Source organism: Electrona antarctica (assembly GCF_951216825.1).
Source record: "Electrona antarctica genome assembly, chromosome: 14".
In the NCBI taxonomy this organism is placed as follows: domain Eukaryota; kingdom Metazoa; phylum Chordata; class Actinopteri; order Myctophiformes; family Myctophidae; genus Electrona; species Electrona antarctica.
The window spans coordinates 12409770-12432565 of NC_136795.1; the positions used below are offsets into that span (position 1 = coordinate 12409770).

General features: G+C 45.0%; 1 protein-coding gene across 1 annotated transcript; it reads right to left on the reverse strand.

The window, feature by feature from the left end:
• Positions 1 to 1918: 1918 nt before the first annotated feature.
• LOC306937315 (glycerophosphodiester phosphodiesterase 1-like) lies at positions 1919 to 7273 on the reverse strand (the record flags this gene model as incomplete). The annotated part of the gene is made up of 6 exons (XM_079520991.1): positions 1919 to 2066; positions 3480 to 3691; positions 4177 to 4269; positions 4636 to 4741; positions 6057 to 6232; positions 7013 to 7273. The coding sequence occupies 6 exons, from the start codon at positions 7271 to 7273 to the stop codon at positions 1919 to 1921; spliced, it is 996 nt and encodes a 331-aa protein (XP_079377117.1).
• Positions 7274 to 22796: the final 15523 nt, after the last annotated feature.

Here is a 22796-nt window from a genome sequence, read left to right on the forward strand (position 1 = left end):
CCTCCATGAACTGGGGTGGATTCATGAACTGGCTTTCCCAGCTATAGGGGCCTCCAGAAAAAAAACTAGCAGGTGTCCTTTTATCAGTTTACTGTCTATGCTGAAAGTAAACACCCCATTTAAAGCCATATTCATAACCAGTGGTGGAAAGTATAGCCTAAGACGACAAGTACATTTACTTAAGTACTGTACGTAGGTAAAGGTTTGAGGGGTTTTTTTCTACTTTATGTGAGCATTTCCAATTTCCAGTACTTTTACTTTTACTCCACTACATCTCAGAGGCAAATATTGTACTTTCTTTAGTTACTAGTTACTTTGATTATTAATATAAACATACATTAACCACTTCAGCCATATATTTCGGCCATTTGAAAATAGCTAATCTACAAGCTCATGGTGCGTCGCGATGGGAGTACTATAGTAGTTAATGAATTTGTATGATAGCAATTTTAAAATAGCAGCTGCTACTTGTTATACCCCCCCCCCCACCCTAACCCTAACATTGTCTTCAGGACACTGCATTTCCTTTTCAGTCCAGATGATGTTCTAATTTCTCTGTGCCTGTTTGCCAATGTGTGAATCTGATAGCCTACTGATTTTTACATTGAGTGGCATTATTATAAAACAGTTTGTGTGTGTGTGTGTGTGTGTGTGTGTGTGTGTGTGTGTGTGTGTGTGTGTGTGTGTGTGTGTGTGCGTGCGTGCGTGCGTGCGTGCGTGCGTGCGTGCGTGCGTGCGTGTGTGTGTGGGGGGGGGGGGGGGTGGGGATACTACAGCGAGACAAGTATTAGTTCAGGGGCACAATGGCTTCTGAAACAAACCGTACACACACGCAAGTAAGGATGGGAAATGTTTATTTTCTCAACTACATGATCTTAACCACATACTTAAAAATAACAAAGCGTAGAATTTTGATTGATATATGTCTTCTTGTTCAAATGTGTTCTACAAATAAATGAGTTTAATAGCTTCATTATAGCAGTGGAATGAGTTCTGTTGTCACTTTAAAAGATGCACCAATAAAGGCTTGTCAAAGAGCAGTGCAGTAGGTAGAAGATGTTTCTTTAAGGTAGTACTAGTGTAATCCGAAGCCTTGGTCCAGGGGAGCCTGAGTTATCGCTGCATGGTGGCAGTGATAGGAGAACATTGAACCTTATAAAGGAGAAATCCACACCAAAACAGCCTGAGTCAGCCTATAACCCTGTCCCAACATACATGTTGGCCTTGAATTGTTTCATAGATGCTCTCCATTTCCCCCACCCCTCCCACAGTAAAATGCAGCTAGAATGGTGGAAAGCTAGTTGTCTTCATTCTAATGCGGGAATTTTAGTAGCTCCAAACCTTTTTTTCACTCTTCCCACGAATTATCTATTAATAGTGTTCAGGTACTCACTCAGAACCCAGGGCCTTAATTCTAAACTCTATCGCTGGGTTCTGTATGAACGGCAGCTCGAGGGTGACAAACAGTGCATGTGTGAGTACACGGCCAACATGGATGTTGGGACAGGATTATAGGCTGATTCAGGGTATATGTGTTTTGGTGTGGATTTCTCCTTCAAAGGCCCATGCCTGTTAATGTAGGTTAGTGTCCCTATTCTTGGCATGTCTGGCGGAGGTTTTCAAAAAAATTGGGAAAGTATAAAAATAGGGCTTAAGTAGTTAAAGGGGAAACACACTCTTTGATCTGTGTTCCTGCCAGCTGTGCGTTTTACCTCTTAGACTAATTCATATTATGCAATGATCTAAAGCCGGGTCCTTTTGATTATAAATGTATCATCTAAGTAGTGCCTTACCAGCTATGTTTGTGTGTGTGTGTGTGTGTGTGTGTGTGTGTGTGTGTGTGTGTGTGTGTGTGTGTGTGTGTGTGTGTGTGTGTGTGTGTGTGTGTGTGTGTGTGTGTGTGTGTGTGTGTGTGTGTTCAGTAGCGGGGGTCACAGTCCTCCAGCAGGCTGTCAGTGATGTAGGAGATCTTGAGCATGTCTTGGTAGAACTGCTTTTCCACAGCTGTGTTGACGGTCCAGCCCACCACCTCCACCCCTCGCTCTGCCCAGTAATGGACGTAGTCCCTGGATGACGAGGAGAGGATGAATTCATTCATTCATTCATTCATTCATTCATTCATTCATTCATGGATGGAGGACAGCCCAGACCAGTGGAAGAGGAGATGGGAATACAGAAGCAGGAGAGAGGGAGAGGAGAACAGAAGAATGACTAACCCATGAAGAATGACTGAGGTCGATTCTACAAATGTCTTCTTAAATCAGCTTTTTGAAAACCAGTGGTTCTCAAAATAATTAAGAATGTATTTGGCCGCCGACCCCATCTCCAAATATGTTTCCTGGGATCCCCCCTGAAGCAAAGATATGAGTTAAAAACGTTCGCTGTGAAAGAATATACTGTATATTCAAAGATTTGCACACATTTTCACGATTTTTCAAAAATAGCAGATCTAGAATGTATATCTGCTATTTTTCAATAGCTAAAGTTTAAAATAATGGTTAAAGTGGTTAAAAGCTAAGGTGACACAGATGCATTTCAAAACACGTTTGAAACCTATCATCCCTATTCTGGGGAAAATATCGCAGTGTCGCAATGCCACGCGATTGTGAGCTTGCAGATATCTTGCAATCTATCTTCTTCGGTGAAGTGATTTGGAAAAAGAGCGGACCATGCACAGATCAGGTCAAATTGACTAAATATGGACGCATTACGTTAACGTACAAGTTAACGGTTAAGTACAAGTGGCAGTCAAATGTTTAGGTGACTAATAACTGAAATAAACACAGAATATGAGACCCCAAGGTCGTCACCCATAGTGGTCGCAATAATTGCAATAGCCTCGGTACCCAGGCTTTCATTTTCGTCGGCGCAAAAAATGAAAGCCTGAGGAAACGCATTGGCCGCTCTGGGCTAGAAGTGGGAGTCAACCCTTCCGGGTGGGCGTCGCTCCAAATGATGTGTCGTAGCGCTGCACTGGGGGGGGAGAGGGGCCGGGGTTGACGGACAGATCGGTGAGATCCAATCAGGGCGTGTGAAAATCTCAGCCGTGACCCGCCCCTCTAGACCAGAAACCTAACACATTAGCTCAGGCTATGCTCGCAATGGTGGAAAGGAACTAAATAGTATTTCCATTGTTCAGTATCTCATTCTTCTACTCCAAAATATTTTGAAAATAGCCGATCTACAAGCTCACAATACGCATTGTGAGCTTGTAGATCTGCTATCTTTATACATTTTAAAACCTGAAATTGGACATTCTGCATAGTGAGTACTTTATACCTTTGGTACTTTCAGTACATTTTGATGCCAACACTTTTGCACTTTTACTCAAGTACATTTTGAATTCCGGCACTTCTTCTACTTGTAATGGAGCATAGTTCTACATTGCAGTATTAATACGTTTACTTGAGTAAAACATTGGAGTATTGGGTTTTTTCTCCCACCACTGATCATCATCCCACACCCAGCCCTGCACCTACAGTGAGATGAAGTCCTTCTGCACGAGGAAGGCAGAGATGCCGCACAGGCGCCACAGCAGGTGGTGGTGGGCCCAGTCCAGCAGCACGTCCAGAACCGCCGTGCAGAACTGACTCCACGACGACAGTGAGCGCGGCGTGCCGTCGATGTGGCGACTCAGACTCCAGGGCCGGTGGGCCAGGGCGGTGACGACCTTGGGGTCAGCCTGACGCATCTGAGAGACACGACACAGCAAAGTTCAGAAGGTCATGGTGTCACCAGATTAGGTGGATGAAACCATTGTGCTATTACATGCAACAATTGGATGTTTTTGTGTGTTTCTTTTTTGTTTTGCCATTTTCTCACAATTTGTAATTATGCCAATGGGCATAATATATGGCCACAAAATATATGCACACACATGCCATGTTCCATGAGTCAGGGTGCTGCAATTGTGCATGTCGGCTCACTACACTGGAAACACTCTGCTACACCAGTGGGCTTCAAAGTGTCCTTGAGTGGGTTCCAAATGGCTTGTACGGGTGTGACCCTCCCAGTTATGCTCCATGCTGAACAGGGCGCCCCGACCAACCTGTAAGAGTTAACAGTGATACCCCCCCCCCCCCCCCCCCCCCCTCCACTGGCTGTGTGTTTGTGAACTGTTAATCGTTTTAATTTCCTGTGGATGAAGGCCAAGGGCTTTAACTATAGCAAACCCACCTTGTAGATGACTTTGGGTTCAAAGGAGCAAACGATGCTTGAGTTATAAAGGACAGGGTACTTCTTATACATCTCGCTGAGTGCTGAGGCAGCCTGGCCAAACACAAGATAATGGAAAAACGTTATCACTTCACAGACAAGGCTTCCGTTTTTGTCCAAGCACAAATAGGCTGATTATGAAAATGTGTTTGGTAACACGAGAGGAACCGTGAGTGAGGCACATGGCTAGGAGGAGGCTAGTGAAATTCCACTTAGAAGTAGAACAACTGTTGTAGACAGCTGAGACTTTGTGATCCGTTCCGCAGGGAGAATGTCTGTTGGTTTAGTGTCTAACAGCTGGCTTTTAAGTACCATAATTTCTCTTACATCACAAGTAGTCATCTAGTAAATAAATCACCAGCCCCACTGTATTCTGAAAAGTGCTGCATGCCCGGTCATCATTGTACATTAATGTAGTACCTTATCAGGGTCATCTTTCACATCAAAAAAGATGGTCAGCTGATGTTTGATGCATTCCTTGATGGCCTCCTGCAGAGTGGGAACCTTTTCTCCACTGAATTTATCCCTGCAGGCAAGGGAAGTACATAATAAGCATGCTACATTTTGTTAGACATACATGCTTGTTAAACATACTAACACCATTTCTCCTAACATGCGCTGCCGGTTACAACTAACCCGTGCTGCGGGTTAAAACTCACTTGTGGCTCCCGACATGCATGGCAGGTTACAACTAACCCGTGGCGGGTTAAAACTCACCCGTGACTTCCTGTGAGGTTAGTTTTAGGGTTGGGTTTTGGATAGGGTGTCGGACTCATGACTGTAGGACTGTTAATACTTCGGACCAAACACATGCACCCCAAATTTCTATGGGTCTGCTGTATTGGACGTAATGTCTCTCTACTAAAGTTAACTCCTGTTCATTCTCACAACAGAGTTTTGCTTGTCCTTCCTTCCTTCCTTCATTTCCCCCAAAATGTCCCATTCTGCTGGGAAATGTCTGCAGACAGATCATTATTTGTATACATTAATGTCAGCAAACCTTAAAGAGGAGTTGTCATTGCTTTGTGTCATTTGACTCTTGTCTGCTTATTGAGCCTGCCATATCCTCTGTGTTTCAATCGCATACTATTGATTACACCTGTGTTTTTTCGCCTGAGGACAGGTGTGTCGGACGTTTTGGTGCAGCAATGCAGAAATGGGGTCTCACAGAAAGTGCCCACTGCGAATGTGGGGACCCATTACAGACTGTGGAACACGTGCTGACCAGCTGCCCCATATACCGGCCACCGAATGGTGATCGTGGGTTAATTGACCTCCTAGACAATGCCACACTGGACTGGCTTGCTGCAACGGAGCTGAAGGTCTAAGGACATACGACAGAAGAAGACCTGTGTTTTGTATGTCGCTTATTCCTGCCTGAATAAAAGTACAAAATAAATGTGCTATACTGGACCGGCTGACTGAAGAAGAAGAAAACAAAAACCTTTAAATACATTTACAAAGGCAAAGGAACAAACATTTAGATTTAGCACCATGCCTAAACTTAAACTATAGTGAGCTTGTAGATTGGCTATTTTCAAATGGCCAAAATGTATATAGGGCTGAAGCGGGTAATGCATGTTTATTTTTTTTTAAATAATAATGAATAATGAAAATCTAGTAACTAAAGTTTTCAAATAAATGTAGTGGAGTAGAAGTATAATATTTCAAGAGATGTAGTGGAGTAGAAGTAAAAGTGGAACTGGAAACTGGAAATTGGAAATAATTAAAGTACAAATACCGGGTACCTCAAAATTGTACTTAAGTACAGAACTTAAGTAAATGTACTTAGTTAATTTCCACCACCGGCGTTGTCTGACTGCTTCAGAAGCAGGTTATACCTCAGCCTGTGGCGGGCTGCAGCGTCCAGCCTCCTGAGCTGGGCCAGCTGCAGCTTGCTGACCGCTCCAGAGCCATTGGTGGTGCGGTCCACCGTCTCATCTTGCATCAGCACCGGCACGCCATCGGCCGTGAAGCCCAGGTCCAACTCTACCCCAGTGGCCCCGTTCCTACTGGCCTGAGAGAGAGAAAGGGGAGGGGAGAGAGAGAGAGATTTTATACCAAGTGAATGCAAAACATTGAAATATTGCTGCCATTTGTTTCAAACATTCCTACATACCGTATTATTCTCTAAGTTGAAATGTTAGAGAATGTTTCTTTATTCTCTTTTAATTGTATATAATATAATTTTTTTTGAATGTTTTGTTCCACTTTTGCTTTGGCAATGTAACCATTTGAATTGTATTGATTTCTGAGAGAGAGAGAGAGAGAGAGAGAGAGAGGGAGAGAGAGGGAGAGAGGGAGGGAGGACGGTGGGGGACTTATATAGATTGATTGATTGAAAATGCTATTAACAGATTGCAGAATGGTACAGTCCAAGGAAGGTATAGCCTACAGGTCAATACAAAAGCTAAGAGAATAAATCCAGAAAAACACTATAGCTTATAGCTATAGTGGCATCATTATTTTTTTATATTGGCTAAATATCTATGCGTCAAGTATAGGCCTATATAGCCTATAGCGCTGTGCCATAGCTCTAATGCAACGGCATTAGAGCTATGGACCTAGCCTGGATCCAGCCCAAAGACCCCGCCCACTCTCTTAGTGGACTGCAGCCATACTCTAATTAAGACTGCAGCTACAGTCTGATAATCAGGCTACTATGGACCAGAGCTACAAGTAGCCTATGGATAGTGGTATATTGTTGTAATAATAAAATAATAATTTCCACAGTGGCTCATCATAATTATAAGAATAACAGAATGTCCGCATCACTCTCGGTCTCTGCCTACCTCACCTCTCTGATTGCTGCAATTGTGTTTTCTGGAGCATCGTGACTGCCGGCGCATCGCGCCAACACGGGCACGGCGCTCAATGCGCCATTGGGCCGCAGTACCCGGCTGGCTTGATCCGATGGAACCTGAGGGAACCGAAACATCACGACAAACACGTACAGGGACGCAGTGCTGGCGGACGCGCCCAGGGCGCTCCGTGTCCCCAACAGCACCAGCAGAAACAGCACCGAAAAATACAGCAGCTCATCTCCCAGCTGTAACATGATGAACACGGTGTATAGCGGAGACAACAATGTCAAGACCAATTCAATATTAGTTGATCGTCATTCGTAATTTCGTCAAATAAAAACCTCTACTTTTGGGTCGTCAGGCTGAGGTTGTGAGCCGCTCTGCTTACACGAGATGAATGAAACTCGTCAGAATGCTCAGTGTGCCGCATAGGCCTATAATTATAAATCTACATGATCCGAAAGGAGCAGCAAAGATGACCATCCTCCTGGCCGGTCTGTTGAGTTGACAACCGGTTCAATTGCACTATACAGCAAGCAATGTAGCCTATAGCCTACACAGTAGCAAGCCTATAGTAGCCTCTACTCGACGCAGCATCATCACCGCGACAGCATCATCACCGCGACAGCATCATCACCGCAGCGCAGACACAGTGAGGAGTCTGAGGACACACGCATGTGGTCGTTGTTCAAACCGATTAGAGATAGGGAGGGGGTGATGACAGTCCGTTTCTGTTTGAAATAGAAATAGACACAAGTGCTTTCTAGGGTATGATTTGTGGCCCTAAAGATGAATAAAGGGGGGGGGGGGGGGGTATGCTGTTTCTGCTGTCAAAATAGGCAGCCCCTGCACGTTGTGTTTGAACTTTGAAATAGACACTTGTGCTTTCTATAGGTGTGGTTTGGGGCCCTATGAATATAAACATACTGTCCACTCCAGTAATTAGATAGGGAGGGGTAAAAGTATGACAGGCGCAGTTTCTGCAGTCAAAATATGACTCCCAGGTAAAACACACTGTGTTGAAATAGACACTTTCTAAGGTGTGATTTGGGGCCCTATAGATGAATACAAAAGTCTGATAATGATTTACTATACATTCATATCATGTATTTTTGAATGTATCCTGAATGAAGTGCCTGGTGCTGGGAGTCTGGTGCAACGCACAGGTCCTGGACCTGTTGAGAGCAGGAGTGGACCTGCATGGTGAGACATATAGGAGGTGCCCGGACAGGAGTCAACCCACAGTCCTTCCACGTTGTGTGATATTAGTCTGGCTTATTAGCCAGGCTACTTCCAAGCGCCAGATTGATCTACCTCCCGTCCCGGTAGAGTTCCGGAGCAATGGATTGTGTGGCCCTGGTCTTGCCCTAATGCATGGGGTGCCCACATTTGTTTTTACTTGAGAGCTACTTTCAAAATGACCAGCTCAACAAGATCTACCCACCCCAAAAAATATTATCCCATGCAATGTTTTTTTCGTTCTCTCTGGATAAGGGGTCAGGACAACCAGGCCTTTTCGTGGAGGCGTCAGAATAAAATGTGGACATAAACTGTTATTCGTCTATATAGTACTCTAAGCACATGGAATTGTATAGGAGTTGAGGCATTGCATTTTGTTTGACTTACAGTATAGTTCGCTCTGGTAGATATTGTAAAAACAGCTTGTAGATCGGCCTTTTCACATTTTTATATGGGTTATATTATTATATTATTATTTATTCTTATATTATTTTACATTTTGGTTCTTGTAATGATATTATGCTATTTCTATCTATCTATCTTTACTAGCCTACAGCCTACAGTACAGAGGTAATATCAAATTATCTGGCGCCAACTGCTGGCGGAACTGAAAAAAACATGCATGCACGTTCACGTGAAAGGTAGTTGGATTCTAGGCCCAATTCCAATCTGCTCCCTTGCTGACTCAATGAGCCCTCACTGACTTTTGGTGCACGTTCATGCGAAGTCTGTGAGGGCTTGAGGGATGTCCCATTTGAAATCGGTAAAGTCAGTGAAAGCTCAGGGCTCAGGGCTTGAGGGAGGCAATTGGGATTGGGCCTAACTGGAGTCAGAAAATGATACAACATTACACTGTCATTAATGCACTTCTGCGCTGCTTACAGAACTCGCCTATCTGCCTGCTGTTTTGCAGTCACTGCCTGCCATGCATGAGTTCTGGCCAGCGGAGGGCAAAACCTGACAAATAAATTAAGCCACAGCTTCACTGTCAGGATAGTCTCGCATACGTAGCCAGACATCTATTCCAAAATGAATCTCCGAATATAGGACGGAAAGAACATTTGAAAATTGTGGCTTACGAGACTACTGTCAGGATGAAAGAGTCCAAATCCAACACTACTAATAAGTAATAATCATAGTAGCCTACTTTGAGGATATAAGCAGATGGACCAGAGGCAGAGGACCTGATGAGAGCATTGGGTCAGATTGCAATTGCTGATGCCATACGTCATCTAGTCTGAACATGAGATGACGGCCTTCTCCATCTGATGGAGTTATGGCCTCTATACCTGAAAAGCTATATACCTCCACATGTTCAAAGGTAATTTTATGTGACACCACCCGCATTGCTGGAGCATCTCAAAAGATATATTTTATGGGATTTTGGGGTTTTCGGGCATGAAGGGGTTAATATGCATTAATAGCCTACTGCATTAATCATGAATCAAGTACATTGTGCATATCCACATTCTACATGAACACCGTAGAATGCATTAAATACCATAAAGCTTTATTTTCAGGGATGTGTTAGTGTTCCGGGCATTAAGGGGTTAATAACTAAAATCAGACCCGTCTGAAGTGAGTGGTACTGTACTGTACTGTACTGTACTGTACTGTACTGTACTGTACTGTACTGTACTGTACTGTACTGTACTGTACTGTACTGTACTGTACTGTACTGTACTGTACTGTACTGTACAAGCCCTCCTCCCTGGCCTGTGTGTGTCTGTGTGTTAGGCTGTGTAACAGTGACACTTGGTGGTCAACAAACGCTATAACGCTATTTTCATGCTCGGACACATGCCCCCCCCCCCAGGGTGTGGGGGGGGCATGAAAAATATGTTTTTTGACGTGTCATTTACTTTTATGGATACGATTAAGCATGGTAAACCCTGTTTCTAAATAGTGTGTCTGCGCGGGTTGTGCACGCACGCACATGCAGTACTAAAAGTACCACTACAACACTGGACACAGCCACACACATAGCTGCACCACTCAAAAATGCTCAAGGGACATCACTGGGCACCCTCTTGAATTCTTAAGAGGTGACCACAAGCTACAAGAATCAGTCGAGAAAAGTCGACGAGTATAGGCCACTAGTAGGCCACTATACAAAAAAGAAGAGAGATACCGGACAGGATCCACGGCTGTGAAGTATTTCATCCTCACTTTTAAGGGGTGCATGTGAGGATGTATCGTATCGTATATCTGATATGCTATTTTCACTACTTGTGCGACACATTGTTTGACAAATTAAGTAGTGCAGTAATTTTCAAAAAAGAAAAGAAAAGACGAAAAAAACATGAAAAGTTGAAATATTGAGAACAACCTTTATGTCAAAAGACTGCCACCCTGCCTGACCTCAACTGAACCTCCCCTTTTGTCTATTTAATTATACAGTTGAATATATGACTGCCTGGGCATGGTTACAGGAGTTGAGTGCCATGCAGCTGCTGACAACCCATATTCCTCTTGTTGGAAAAGCGTGTGAAGGCAAGTAAAATGCACACACTTTAGCACACACACAAACAGCAGCTCTCCCGTACTCTGCAGGATTCTAAGAAATGAACAAAGTCCCCTTTCCCTCTCTCTATACGCCTTCATTCATTCCATCCCTCTTCTCCATCCCTGGGTCCACATCAATCTCTCTTTCCCTCCCTCAGCCCACATTCCACATCCTGGTACCACTGGCTGCCCCCAGCCTCACCATAAACACAAACAGTACTTCCATACTGTAAACACCTCACCATGAATACATTACCTGCCTTTCCGTATAGGATGACACAGTCATCCCTTCTGATATAGCCTACAGTATTTATGTGCCTAGAATATCCTTTCTCAGAAAAGGAGCCACACAAATGGAACACATGGGAGGAATCTCATAACTTTTCAATATTTCCAGTAGTAGATTTCTGATATGCATCCTCTGTGACACTGATAATTCAGGCGCCTCCGGTCATCATTCAACCCTGTTGTTGGCTAAAATAACAGTTTTGTTTAATTATAGCTATTGTATGGTCATACAATAAAGTATTTATATGCCACCCAGCACGGCTGAGATGACTACCATCTCCTCTTTTAACACCTGTGATCTCCACACATACCAGCATGGCTATACGTGTGTGGCTCTGCACCACCATGTCATTCACGTGGAAGCCTTCTGGAACAACTTGTTAACGCACCTCTGTACGCCTGCTGCCACACAGTGAGATTTTCTCACCGGCTCTCAAAAGCACAAAATCTCGACACACACAGGCGCACACAAACTAAATATGAATTTGCTGGATTACATTTATAGCAAGGTTTACGACGATAGATGCTGTATTTGACGGGGCGTGTGAGTTCTAATCCTACATTGCATTAAACGCCTGTGATTTATCTGCCTTTATTCTTTCTCACACTTCCGACACGATTGCCAGTGGAGGCTTGCAGGAGAAAAGGTTGTTTTCATAGCAGCAGGAAGCCAAGCCTCACACCCTCCCCTTCCTGTGCTTCAGTTGTTCCTAAACGCACGCTGACACCAGTGATCTACAACCATCCAATAAGCAAAGGGTTTAATCCCATCTTCATCTTCCATGCCTCCAATTCCTCATCCTTTTTCCCCCGTTTTCCCTTTTCTTGTGCCGATGCTTGGTGTTTGATTTCCCTAAATCTGTCTAGGAGGAATTTAAATTTGTAGCTGTGCTCATGAGAGTGTGACGGGAAGCAGGGTGGGAGGAACAGGTGCAGTTGGGGAGGATAGGGTTCCCTACCAACACCAGACATGGAAAAGAACACAATTGATTGCGCTTTTTTTATTTAGAACACATGACATGCAAACGTAACACATTTGTGTGTGTGTGTGTGTGTGTGTGTGTGTGTGTGTGTGTGTGTGTGTGTGTGTGTGTGTGTGTGTGTGTGTGTGTGTGTGTGTGTGTGTGTGTGTGTGTGTGTGTGTGTGTGTGTGTGTGTGTGCGTGTCTGCTTGCTTGCTTGGCTGCCTGTCTGAGTGTGGGTGAGAGAAAGAGGTCTGCGTGTGTGTGTGTGTGTGTGAGTGCGTGCGTGCGTGCGTGCGTGCGTGCGTGCGTGCGTGCGTGCGTGCGTGCGTGCGTGCGTGCGTGCGTGCGTGTGTGTGTGAGAGAGACTATAGATTTATGTGATGGATTCCATTCTATGTTGTGAGTGCTGCTGGCGGATTCAACCAGTACAGTCTTGAAAGTCATCATCTCCTTTCAGAAATCTCCATCTCCTCGTGTCACCCCAGCTCTTTATCTTTAGCTAATAAGCAGGAGAGCACTGAGGGGGCAGGTGCAAAACCCAAGAAAAGAGCACATGTGTGTGCATGTGCATAGCGCACCGAGTTTTGGGGGTGGTCTTTTTGTGGTGTCCGTCCCTCGTGCTAAGATCTATGAACCAATAGCATCCACCGCCTGTTTTCGACCGGCACCTGCCCCTCTAGAACAGAAATCATACAGGCTGGGCCAGGCTAATAAGTCAGTGCATGGGTCAGAAGTCAGAACCGAGTCCAATATATATCCATAGATATCAATAGATATCCATTTACTTTGTAAGGGTTCCTTCTTCCTCATGTCGAGGCTGTGCACCTGGGTAGTGCGCAAGACAGAATATGAGTCCTCTGGGTGAATGCAGCAACTCTCCTGGAGGGAGTTGTTCAGCGTGAAGTTGTCCTTGGGTTGCCATTCAAGGCTGTGCCCATGATCATCTGCACTATTTTCCCACATACCGGTGGGCTTACACACCTTGACTCTGAGGCCCACTACTATCGAGATGCGCAACAGTTTAGCTTGGGACTGCAAACTGCAGGAGTCTTGTGGTGGAGAGGCTGTGTACCGGGCTATACCAGCACAATGAGTAAGCCTGCTGCTCCTCTTTTCACCCCCTTTAAAGAGGGCTAGTTGGGGGCACTGATGTCAATCTCCAGGCAGAAAAGATCATCTTTAAAAAGAGGGCTAGCGGGCAGCACCAGCTGAAAGTAGCAAGCAGAAGCATCATGCAACATAAAAGGAGGTCCAGGGCACACTGTTGCATTCAGGTAAAAAAGGTCTTTATTTAAATTACATCAAGAAAAGAGCATTAAAAAAACGACCAACGTGTTTCGACTGTCAAGCCTTCGTCAGGGTCATGCAACATGCTTGTAATTTCTTTTTAAGTAGCGATATAGGAAGAAATAAAACTCAATACACACATGATTACTGAGCAGGGCTGGACTTGGACAAAATTTCGGCCCGGTCATTTTCGCGTGAATTTGGCCCAGACCGGCCCACCACAACCAGCGCGCAGATAGCAGAAACTCTACCGCCCACTCCGTCGAGGCACACACAAACAAACAAGCCCTAATACCACCACTTTTACAGAACAACATAAATGATACAAACCAACAGACAACTACACAACCCTTTGTAGAGGGTTTATTTGCCACTCACTGATACAGGTACAGTGAAATTATCATGATGGCACTGGCAGAATGGCAGCACGCCCGGACCTTTCCTGGTGGCCTGCCGCCTATTGGCCTGCCTGCCTGTTTTTTAATCATGCGGCCCCCTACGGTCGCGGCCCACCGGGAATATGCCCGGTACGACCTGTGGCCAGTCCAGCCCTGTTACTGAGTGAAGAGGTCACTTGATTGATTCCTGCTTGACCTCTGGTTACAGGGGTTCTGGAACAGGTCAGTCTGTCCAACATCTGTCAAAAGGGTGAAATTGATTGAGTAATGACACAGGAGGGTGGTCAAGGTGCTTTGGTGCTGGGTTGGGAATCAAGTTGAACTTGAGAGCTCTTGGGGATTGGGGGTAAATGAGTGAATGTGATTGTACAATGCAGGGAACAACAGCACCACCCCACCCACCTCCTACAGATGGAAATAGGGCAGCTGAGTACCTGAAGCGTATCATTCAGTTTCACCCTTCCACGGCCACCGGTAGCCAAGAAGCTGTACAATGCTCGCTCCAGCTCCATCATGGTGTCTCGCCCACTCCGTGGTCAAATGACCAATGTGACTCTTGTTCTTGTGAGTTGTGACTCTTATTTTATGTGGACTAATGATGGTTAATGACAATTGGAGACTCCAATGTAATGGAGTAAGTAATGTCTTTATAAAGTTGTCCTCCTCTGTCGCAATCTGGCGCCTTGTGAGCTTGTAGCTATATTCGCTATTAAAGTATTTAGTACCAGTAATCTGCCTGAGGGCGAGGTTGCGTGCACTGGCCATATATGGAGCGTGACTTGAGTGTACAGGGTGTGATGAGGTCAGATCAACATATGGAATGTCAGAACAGGTCAGCTCCATATATGGAGATCTAAGGGTGGTAGCGGGGGCAGTGTCTTCAGTGTACAGGGTTTGATGAGGGCCCAGGTAGGGCCGGGCCTTCATTTTCGGGCCTGTTGAGAACTCTAGTTCTCGCCGGCTGCCATGCGCGGCTGCACAAATAACTTTGGGGCAGGTCCGTTCTAGAGTTTAAATGGACAGGTATCAGTCAAAAGGGGAAAAACAGCGGCCTGATGATGTCATAGTGGAACAATATATGGGGGCTTTCCCCAACAATTCCATAGTTAACTGCGACATTTGGTCGCAATAAAATAAGACGTAAGTACTATAAGTAGTTAAAAGAAGTAACATAAATTGAGGCCGAAATGTACTTTCAAAGCAAAAATATTTAACTCCATTAATCCTCTGACCTTTTCTCCTCCCGCTCTCATGTCACTCCATCCCCACTGAAAATGAATCCAAACCTATTCATGGTAAGAAAACATAAATGCAGGCACATGGAACCTTGCCATTTGGATATAATACACAAAAGACAACCCTGTGAGAGACAACCCTGTTCTAAATGCAAACCTGTGTTTGGGTTCATTTAAAACTTTCCAATCGCCAGTTTAAATGTTTTAGGAAAATGTAAGCTTGCTGCAAGGCTGTTCACTATACACGTTACACAGGGAGGGGACTGGTGCAAAGGACAGGGAGACCCATGGTGAATGGGGTGACTCACATGCGCACACACTGTGACACAGACACACACACTCTCAGACAGGCAGCCAAGCAAGCAAGCAAGTAGACACACAAACACACACACACACACACACACACACACACACACACACACACACACACACACACACACACACACACACACACACACACACACACACACACTTCTTTAAGTACGTGCTGGTGCGGCCACAGTGTGTCTGTGTCCATTTATTTCACTCAAGAGTACTACTGTGATGAAGAGTTCCGTATTCAGACAGATTTAGACTGGTTTAGAGTAGGTTTAATGTACTGTAAGTCCACTGTTATTAAAACTCAGTAATAGTGCCTGACTTATCTTTTTATGGCCTACAGATGGCGCCAGATACTCAAGGTTAAAGTATTGTTCCTGCAACAAAAAAACAGTGGTGTGTGCTGCTGCTACTGTTGCTACTTACTGCTGTCTGTCATTGTATTTATTTGCGCGCACATCAGTGCACACATCTGTGTCTGGGTGGGCGTCGAATCCTGGCCACTGGACTGGAGTTGTCATTGGGCTGGTGATGACATAATCTTTGAACAGAGAATGTGCCATTCCTTGGACCCCTGTGTGTCAGTTCATTGCAGTGCAAGTGTGGAAGTCAGGAAGTGTGTTGCACCCATTACAGTCTGTGGGGGAAGTTGACTCACGATGAGGATAAACACTGACCCTTTTCCCGTCCAGTAATAGCCACACACACACACACACACACACACACACACACACATTGATGTCAGATGCTGTAGTGTTTGGCCTAACAGAAACTGCCACCTCACATAAACAAATGAAAGCTCTACATGTGGCAGTGTTTGTCTATGGCTGAAGCGGCAGATAAAGATGGAGTTGATACAGAGAGAGCGTTAGCATGGCCAAATACGTGAAAGCAGTGTAAAGCCTGATTTATAAGCTAGTTAGTTACAAGCTCACAACATGTCACCTGACACATTGTGAGCTTTTTGATTGGCTATTTCCGTTGTGCGACACCCACACGCAACTATAAATCAGGAGTTGGCAGAGGTGAAGTCTGTCTTTCTGAGTGGCTGGGTAGCTGGCTTCAGTGGGACTCTCACTCTCCTCCTGGTTCCATGACTGATTCAGCTTCTACGATGCAGTAATCGTGCTGAAAAAGCCAACACCAACCTAAGGACTCCCTGGTCGCTGCCCTCCACTCCCTCGTGTCTATAGCGTCAGGGGCTTTCTTGAGCTCTGCAACAGTAGCTCTCCTGTCACACCGCAGTGTCTCTATATGTAGACGGTGTGCCTCTTTCCCCTTCTAGCTGCGCCTTGGCCACAGCTTAAGCTTCTATGCTGCCCTTTACTTCAGAGAGTCAAGGAGAGAGAGAGAGAGACAACGGGAAGATGAAATGTGACAGTGTCACACTTGTGACAGTGTCACACTTCACCTCCACAGTCCTACATTGACTGATTTGCAATCTTCTTCTTCTTCGTGGGGTTTTACGGCGGTTGGCATATAAATAGTTGCATTACCGCCCCCTTCTGTTACTCTCACTTTTCTTACTTACAGTCTATCCCATAAACCCGTTTCTTTAATAAATCTGATCACCGTGCCTCTCCCCGTGTTATCCTCTGCTGCACCAATTAACTTATTAAAAGTGATTTCTTCAACTCCCACCCCCCTCAGCTCTTCCACCCACTGATACTGTCTACAGTCCATAATGGCATGCTCCACCGACTCCTCCTGGCAGTGTTCACATAGGCCTGTAGGATGTTTGCCCATCACCTTCAATGTTTTATTTAATTTAGTGTCCCAACTTTAGCCATGTTATTATTACTTCCTCTCTTCTACATCCATTACTGTTCTTTCTACTTCCACCCACTTTACTTTGACTATTGCAATAATGCCTTCCTTTTACTTCTCCATCCCATCTTTGCTGACATTCTTCCATCACCTTCTTCCATATCACTGATTTAGCCTCTGCTTTACTTATATTAATCTCCACCTCTATTTGACGGATTTGCAATGGAGGGTCTCCCTACTTATATAGGCTAAGCCCCTCCCACTGGACCATACCAAACCTGAATTGAATCCACAATTACACCAGTTAAATTCACTATGTCCAAAGACATTACATTTCTCAATACACACATTTAAAGTGTCACATAGTAGTGTCACATAGTACTATAAATTATCCACATATAATATAATTAATAATAACCAGAGTACTCTACCAAAACCAATGTTGGCATGTCCCCTACACAAACCCACAGCTGGTAGTTGCTCCCTACAATGGAGTCAACAATCAATCAATCAAGCACCACACAATATACATATACACAAGATATAGTCCAACAAATCTCATTCTCTGCAACATAAACAATAATTCATTGTTTGACATTGACATCAATAGAGGGTATGCGCATGCATAAAGTTAATGGCAAATCGAGTGGCAAAGCAACAGGCAAAGTGAGTTTAACATTGTTTAACGTTGTTTAATGCAATCAGATAGGACTTTTCTGTTTGGATGCATGGGCTGTCAAGGCCAGAAAGTAGTTTTTTGCCACTCAGTAGGCATTCCTGCATAACTTCCGGGTTTGATGATGATGTCACGCACATACCCTCGTAGTAACAAGAGCTTCTGGGTTCTTCTGACTAAATAATATAGGCCTACATTGGATCCATTGGAACACAGATTCTTTTTTTCCATTTCCTACAAAAGGTTTTTGGACATTCAAGGTTTTCACCCGACAGTGACGATTTGTTGTACGCTCCTTGGTATTGTGTTGCTGGTTTATCTTCCTATGAGAATAGCACTGCCGTAGCAGACAACCCGCAGCACTCCAGGTTCAAGCAAAATCCTTATAGGTGCAAGGCTCGAAGATATAAGTAGAGATGAAGAATGCCAGCACTCATTGTATGTCCTTTTACATGATTTTATTTACCTCTGAGACTTATCTTTCTATACCTGCCTGGCCATGCTGGACATTGTGCTGGAAATCACCTAATCAGCAATGTGATTTCCACCACCATTTCCAGCAGCAATACACAAAGCGGCGCTTAACCAGCGGTATCTCCCGACAGGCTGAATGGGAGCCATTCAGGACGGCAGGAATTATTTTTCCATTCTCAGTTTTACTGGTTTGAAGCTCTTCAAGAACACTCTGACAGGAAACCCCAGAGGATATAGGGAGTGTTCCGGGTATATGTGCACTATATTATGATAGAAGTCACTTCATGTTATACTCAACCAGCCTCAAACTTTAATAATGTTACCTCCATAGTGTCCACGCTCCCTTTCCCCTTGACTTCGGCGGCTCCGTCTTGCCAGTAAAGAAGCATTGCATTGCATCGACACTTATGTATCATATGACATGTTGTCATTCGACCATGTATAGATTAGCCTGAAGTCCCAGGATAGTTTTCATTCCGACAGGCCCACCAACGTGTCCAGGACATGGTGTGTTTGTGGGTGGGATGGAGTGGACCTGAGCCCGTCAGGGAAATAGCAGGGCTGCATGCCGGCATAGACTGAGGGACAGAAGAATGAGAAAGAGATGGAGCGAGGCAGGACATTGATCATAGCACTGCCCCCCCCCCCCCCCCCAAACACACACACACACACACACACACACACACACACACACACACACACACACACACACACACACACACACACACACATAGGCTACACACCTGTGTACCTTTCTGCATTTAATTTTATCCGTCCTAAATGTTCTATCCATGCTTTCACTATTTCAGCCCCCTCACTCTGGAGCCTTCTCCCGCAATCAGTCAGATCTGCTGAAGCAGCCGACTGCTTCAAGCAGCGCTTGCATGTTTTTATAAATGCTGTTGGTTGGTATGTTGACTGTGTACACTTTCTCTGCACGGCTTTGAAGTAATGTTATTCTTTGTTTTGTTTTGTTTTGTTTACACGTTCATTTGTAGCATATCTTTGTGTTTCTGTTGTGACAGAAACAATGTGTTTTATGCAAGTCTAGAGCCCTGAGGGACTCCGTTCAACCATATGGGCTTTAAGTGGTTTAAACCCATACTGTAGTCCCTGAAGTCTGGACACTGATCATCAGCAAGAGAGGAAAAGGAAGCACTTATTTCTAATTCTGGGTTCTTTTCACAAGTCGCAGCATGGAATAAAAGATGTGAAGACCACAGACTTCCCTCTCGCCCAAGAAATATTCATTGCACTATATGGTGCCACCAACTGGTTTCAGTCTTCATCAGGGTGTTACGAGACGGAGCGTTAAAAGGGAATCTATTTTCCCTGTGACAATTTCACCCCTGCTGCTCGAACGTGATTATTTTCCTGTTAAAACGTAATTACATCCGAAGGGAGGTCTTGTGACACAGGCCACTGTGGTCCGCGCTTCTACAGAGGGGGTTAAATGCCAGGACTAGATGAGTTCAGTGGCATAGTGCCAAAACCCCAGGCCTATTGATGCTTATTCGAGCTCTAATTCAACCCCTCGAACAAATATTTCTTTGAGAGAAAGAAAAAAGTGCAGACGGAGAGGGGAGGTCTGCCAATGGAGACGAGCTATGTATACACAGAAGCATATCACAACCAATAAGGACACGAGCATCAAAACGCCTCAACATTGGACGTCTCCCAAGAGGAAAATGCACACAGATATCATGTTTCTTCTTGCAGTTTGTTACACAAGCGCCTGAAATTGTGTTTTAGCTCTTATTTTCACCACCCTTTTCCTCACTCCCTCCCTCCCTACCGCCCTCCCTATGGTAGGAAAGCTGTGGAGGTTCAAAGAGGTCGCTGTGGTGAATCGTCAACACACCTGTACGCCTCAGAAACGGTGGAGAAATGAAAATGTCAGACGCAGGGGTGTTACCTGACATGTCGGTCGGTCTACCGTATCATTATCGCACAGAAAAGATGAAGCAGACGCAGCTTAGACACAGCAGGTCCACTGAGTGGAACTTGAGGAGTGGGCTGTGTTTGTTAGCTAGCTTCAAGATTCAATCATTTATTATCATTGAGACATTGATTTGGATTTGTTTTGGTTTCTTTTCTTAGCAATTATTTATTCCTCTTGATCAATCAAATAATCGAGAAGCACATTTTAAAAATGTCAATCAATTAGTTTGACTACCGTACATTAGTCCTATTTTATATTTCATGACAACATACCGGTATATAGTACAACCACTCACAATGTATGTGAGCTTGTAGATGCTACAGATGCTTAACTATTGTTGATTTCTACTGAAAGTTCAGTTTTCACTCCCAAAATCTATCAATCTATCAAAAAGCTATCAAAAATCTATTATTAGAAATTACTTTTTTATTGAACTGATATATGAAGTGATTAGTTGGATGAACCTTTGCAGCAGTAGTGCTTGAGGTAGATTGTTGTGTTCATATGTCACTGGCTGCCCTGTTGGGTCATGTCAGTGTGGTGCCAAGTGTCTCCATAGCTGTATGTCACACTGACACACACATGTACAGTATGCATGCACCAGGCATGTGCACGCAGACACACACACGCACGCACACTCACACACGGGTAAGGCGTGCACACACGCATATACATGGCCTGCACATACACTACACATAGAAAAACAACACTTTCTCACACACATGCACATACTGTACGCACGCACGCACGCATGGACGCACGCACGCACGCACACGCACGCACACACAGGGTAGACATGGCTCTAGTGTCTTTGTCACCTGATCAATCATCCGGACAGCCTCTATACATCTACAGGAGAGGCATTCCTTCCCAACAACTGGAGAACTAGAGAAGGGGACGCGGTATTGAGACATGTCAGGGAAAACGTCATAGACTCGTGGAGACTGTGAAATTTGACAGTCAATTTCCATTCCATATAGATGATCTAGGTGGAAATGACTGACAGTGACCAATAGACTGAAGACAAAGTGCAGTTGAATAGTAGGCTATAAGTATCAGAATGGACTGAGGTCATTTCTGTTTGGTGAAGACAGTTCACTCTCTCAATGCAGAAGGTATAGCTACAGTAGATAGAGATACAACTCACAACATGTCGTAGCTGCTATATTTGGAGCGTCCGTTTGCAGCGTTTTGACATGGCGTTTGGACGTGTCTGAAGCGTGGTGAACTTTGACCAAGCGGCAGGCATCAGCCGATAGGAAAGAAGCGCTGTTGCATTTTGCTTGTAGTCTTCTATTAATAAGCCAACTAACTCCAACATCTACATCTACCTAACTCGAGAACGTTCGCCCCTGCATTTCCAACTTGCATCATTCCAATTAGGCCAGTGCCCAACGGGCACCGTTCTAGTGTATCTAAATGCTCCACGTCTCTGTATGTCTGTCATCTACCTAACTCGAGAACCACTCGTTCCACTGTTCTAGCAAGTCAAACAAACGACACAACAGAAAATTGATGCTGCCGGAAAATTGACACATTCGATGTCTTGGAATGCGTTGTCTACACTCTACAGCGCTTGTGATGCAGATGTATGACCGTATCATTATGCTACAGACACACCAAATGCAGCAACAACTCATCTAGACACACTGGAGTACTATACAGGAAAGCTACCCCCATTTTAAATAATAATAATAATAATAATACATTTTATTTATAAGGCGCCTTTCAGGGCACTCAAGGTCGCCGTACAGGTTAAAACAGTTGATACAAACACAAAGTTAAAAGCAAAACAAAACTAGGGCACAGCTTGCAGCAGAGGTCAGCCATATGCCTGCCTAAACAGGTGGGTTTTGAGGTGAGATTGGAATATGGTGATAGAGTCCATGTTTCTGATGTCATGGGGGGGAGGGAGTTCCAGAGGTGGGGGGCAGAGCGGCTGAAGGCTCTTGACCCCATGGTGGAGAGACGGGCTGTGAGGACTTTCAGGGTGATGGAGGAGGCAGACCTAAGAGACCGGGTGGGGATGTTGACGTGGACAAGGTCAGACAGGTATGGGGGGGCGAGGTTATGGATGGCCTAATAGTCTAATTTGCTTTATTCTTTCGTCCTTTTCCTTCTATTTTATTTATTTCCCAGTGGCCAGTGCATCCAGACCCGGGCAGCAGAGGCTGACTTTGGGGACGTGGAACGTCACTACACTGGTGGGGAAAGAACCGGACCTGGTGCGGGAGGCTGAGCGCTACAGGTTAGACCTGGTGGGGCTCACCTCCACACACAGTAAGGATTCTGGAACCAAACTCTTGGACAAGGGGTACACCTTGTTCTTTTCTGGAGTTGCCCAGGGTGTGAGGGCTCAGGCGGGTGTGGGGATACTCACAAGCCCCCGGTTGAGTGCCAGTACGTTGGAGTTTACCCCGGTGGACAAGAGGGTCGCTTCCCTCCGCCTTAGGGTGGGAGGGGGGAATACTCTGACTGTTGTTTGTGCGTACGCACCGAACAAGAGTTCAGAGTACCCGGCCTTCATGGATACCCTACAGAGGGTCCTGGATGTGGCACCTGTGGGGGATTCCATTGTCTTACTGGGGGATTTCAACGCACACGTGGGCAATGACGGAGATACTTGGGCTGGCGTGATTGGGAGGAACGGTCTCCCGGATCTAAACCCGAGTGGTGAGTTGTTA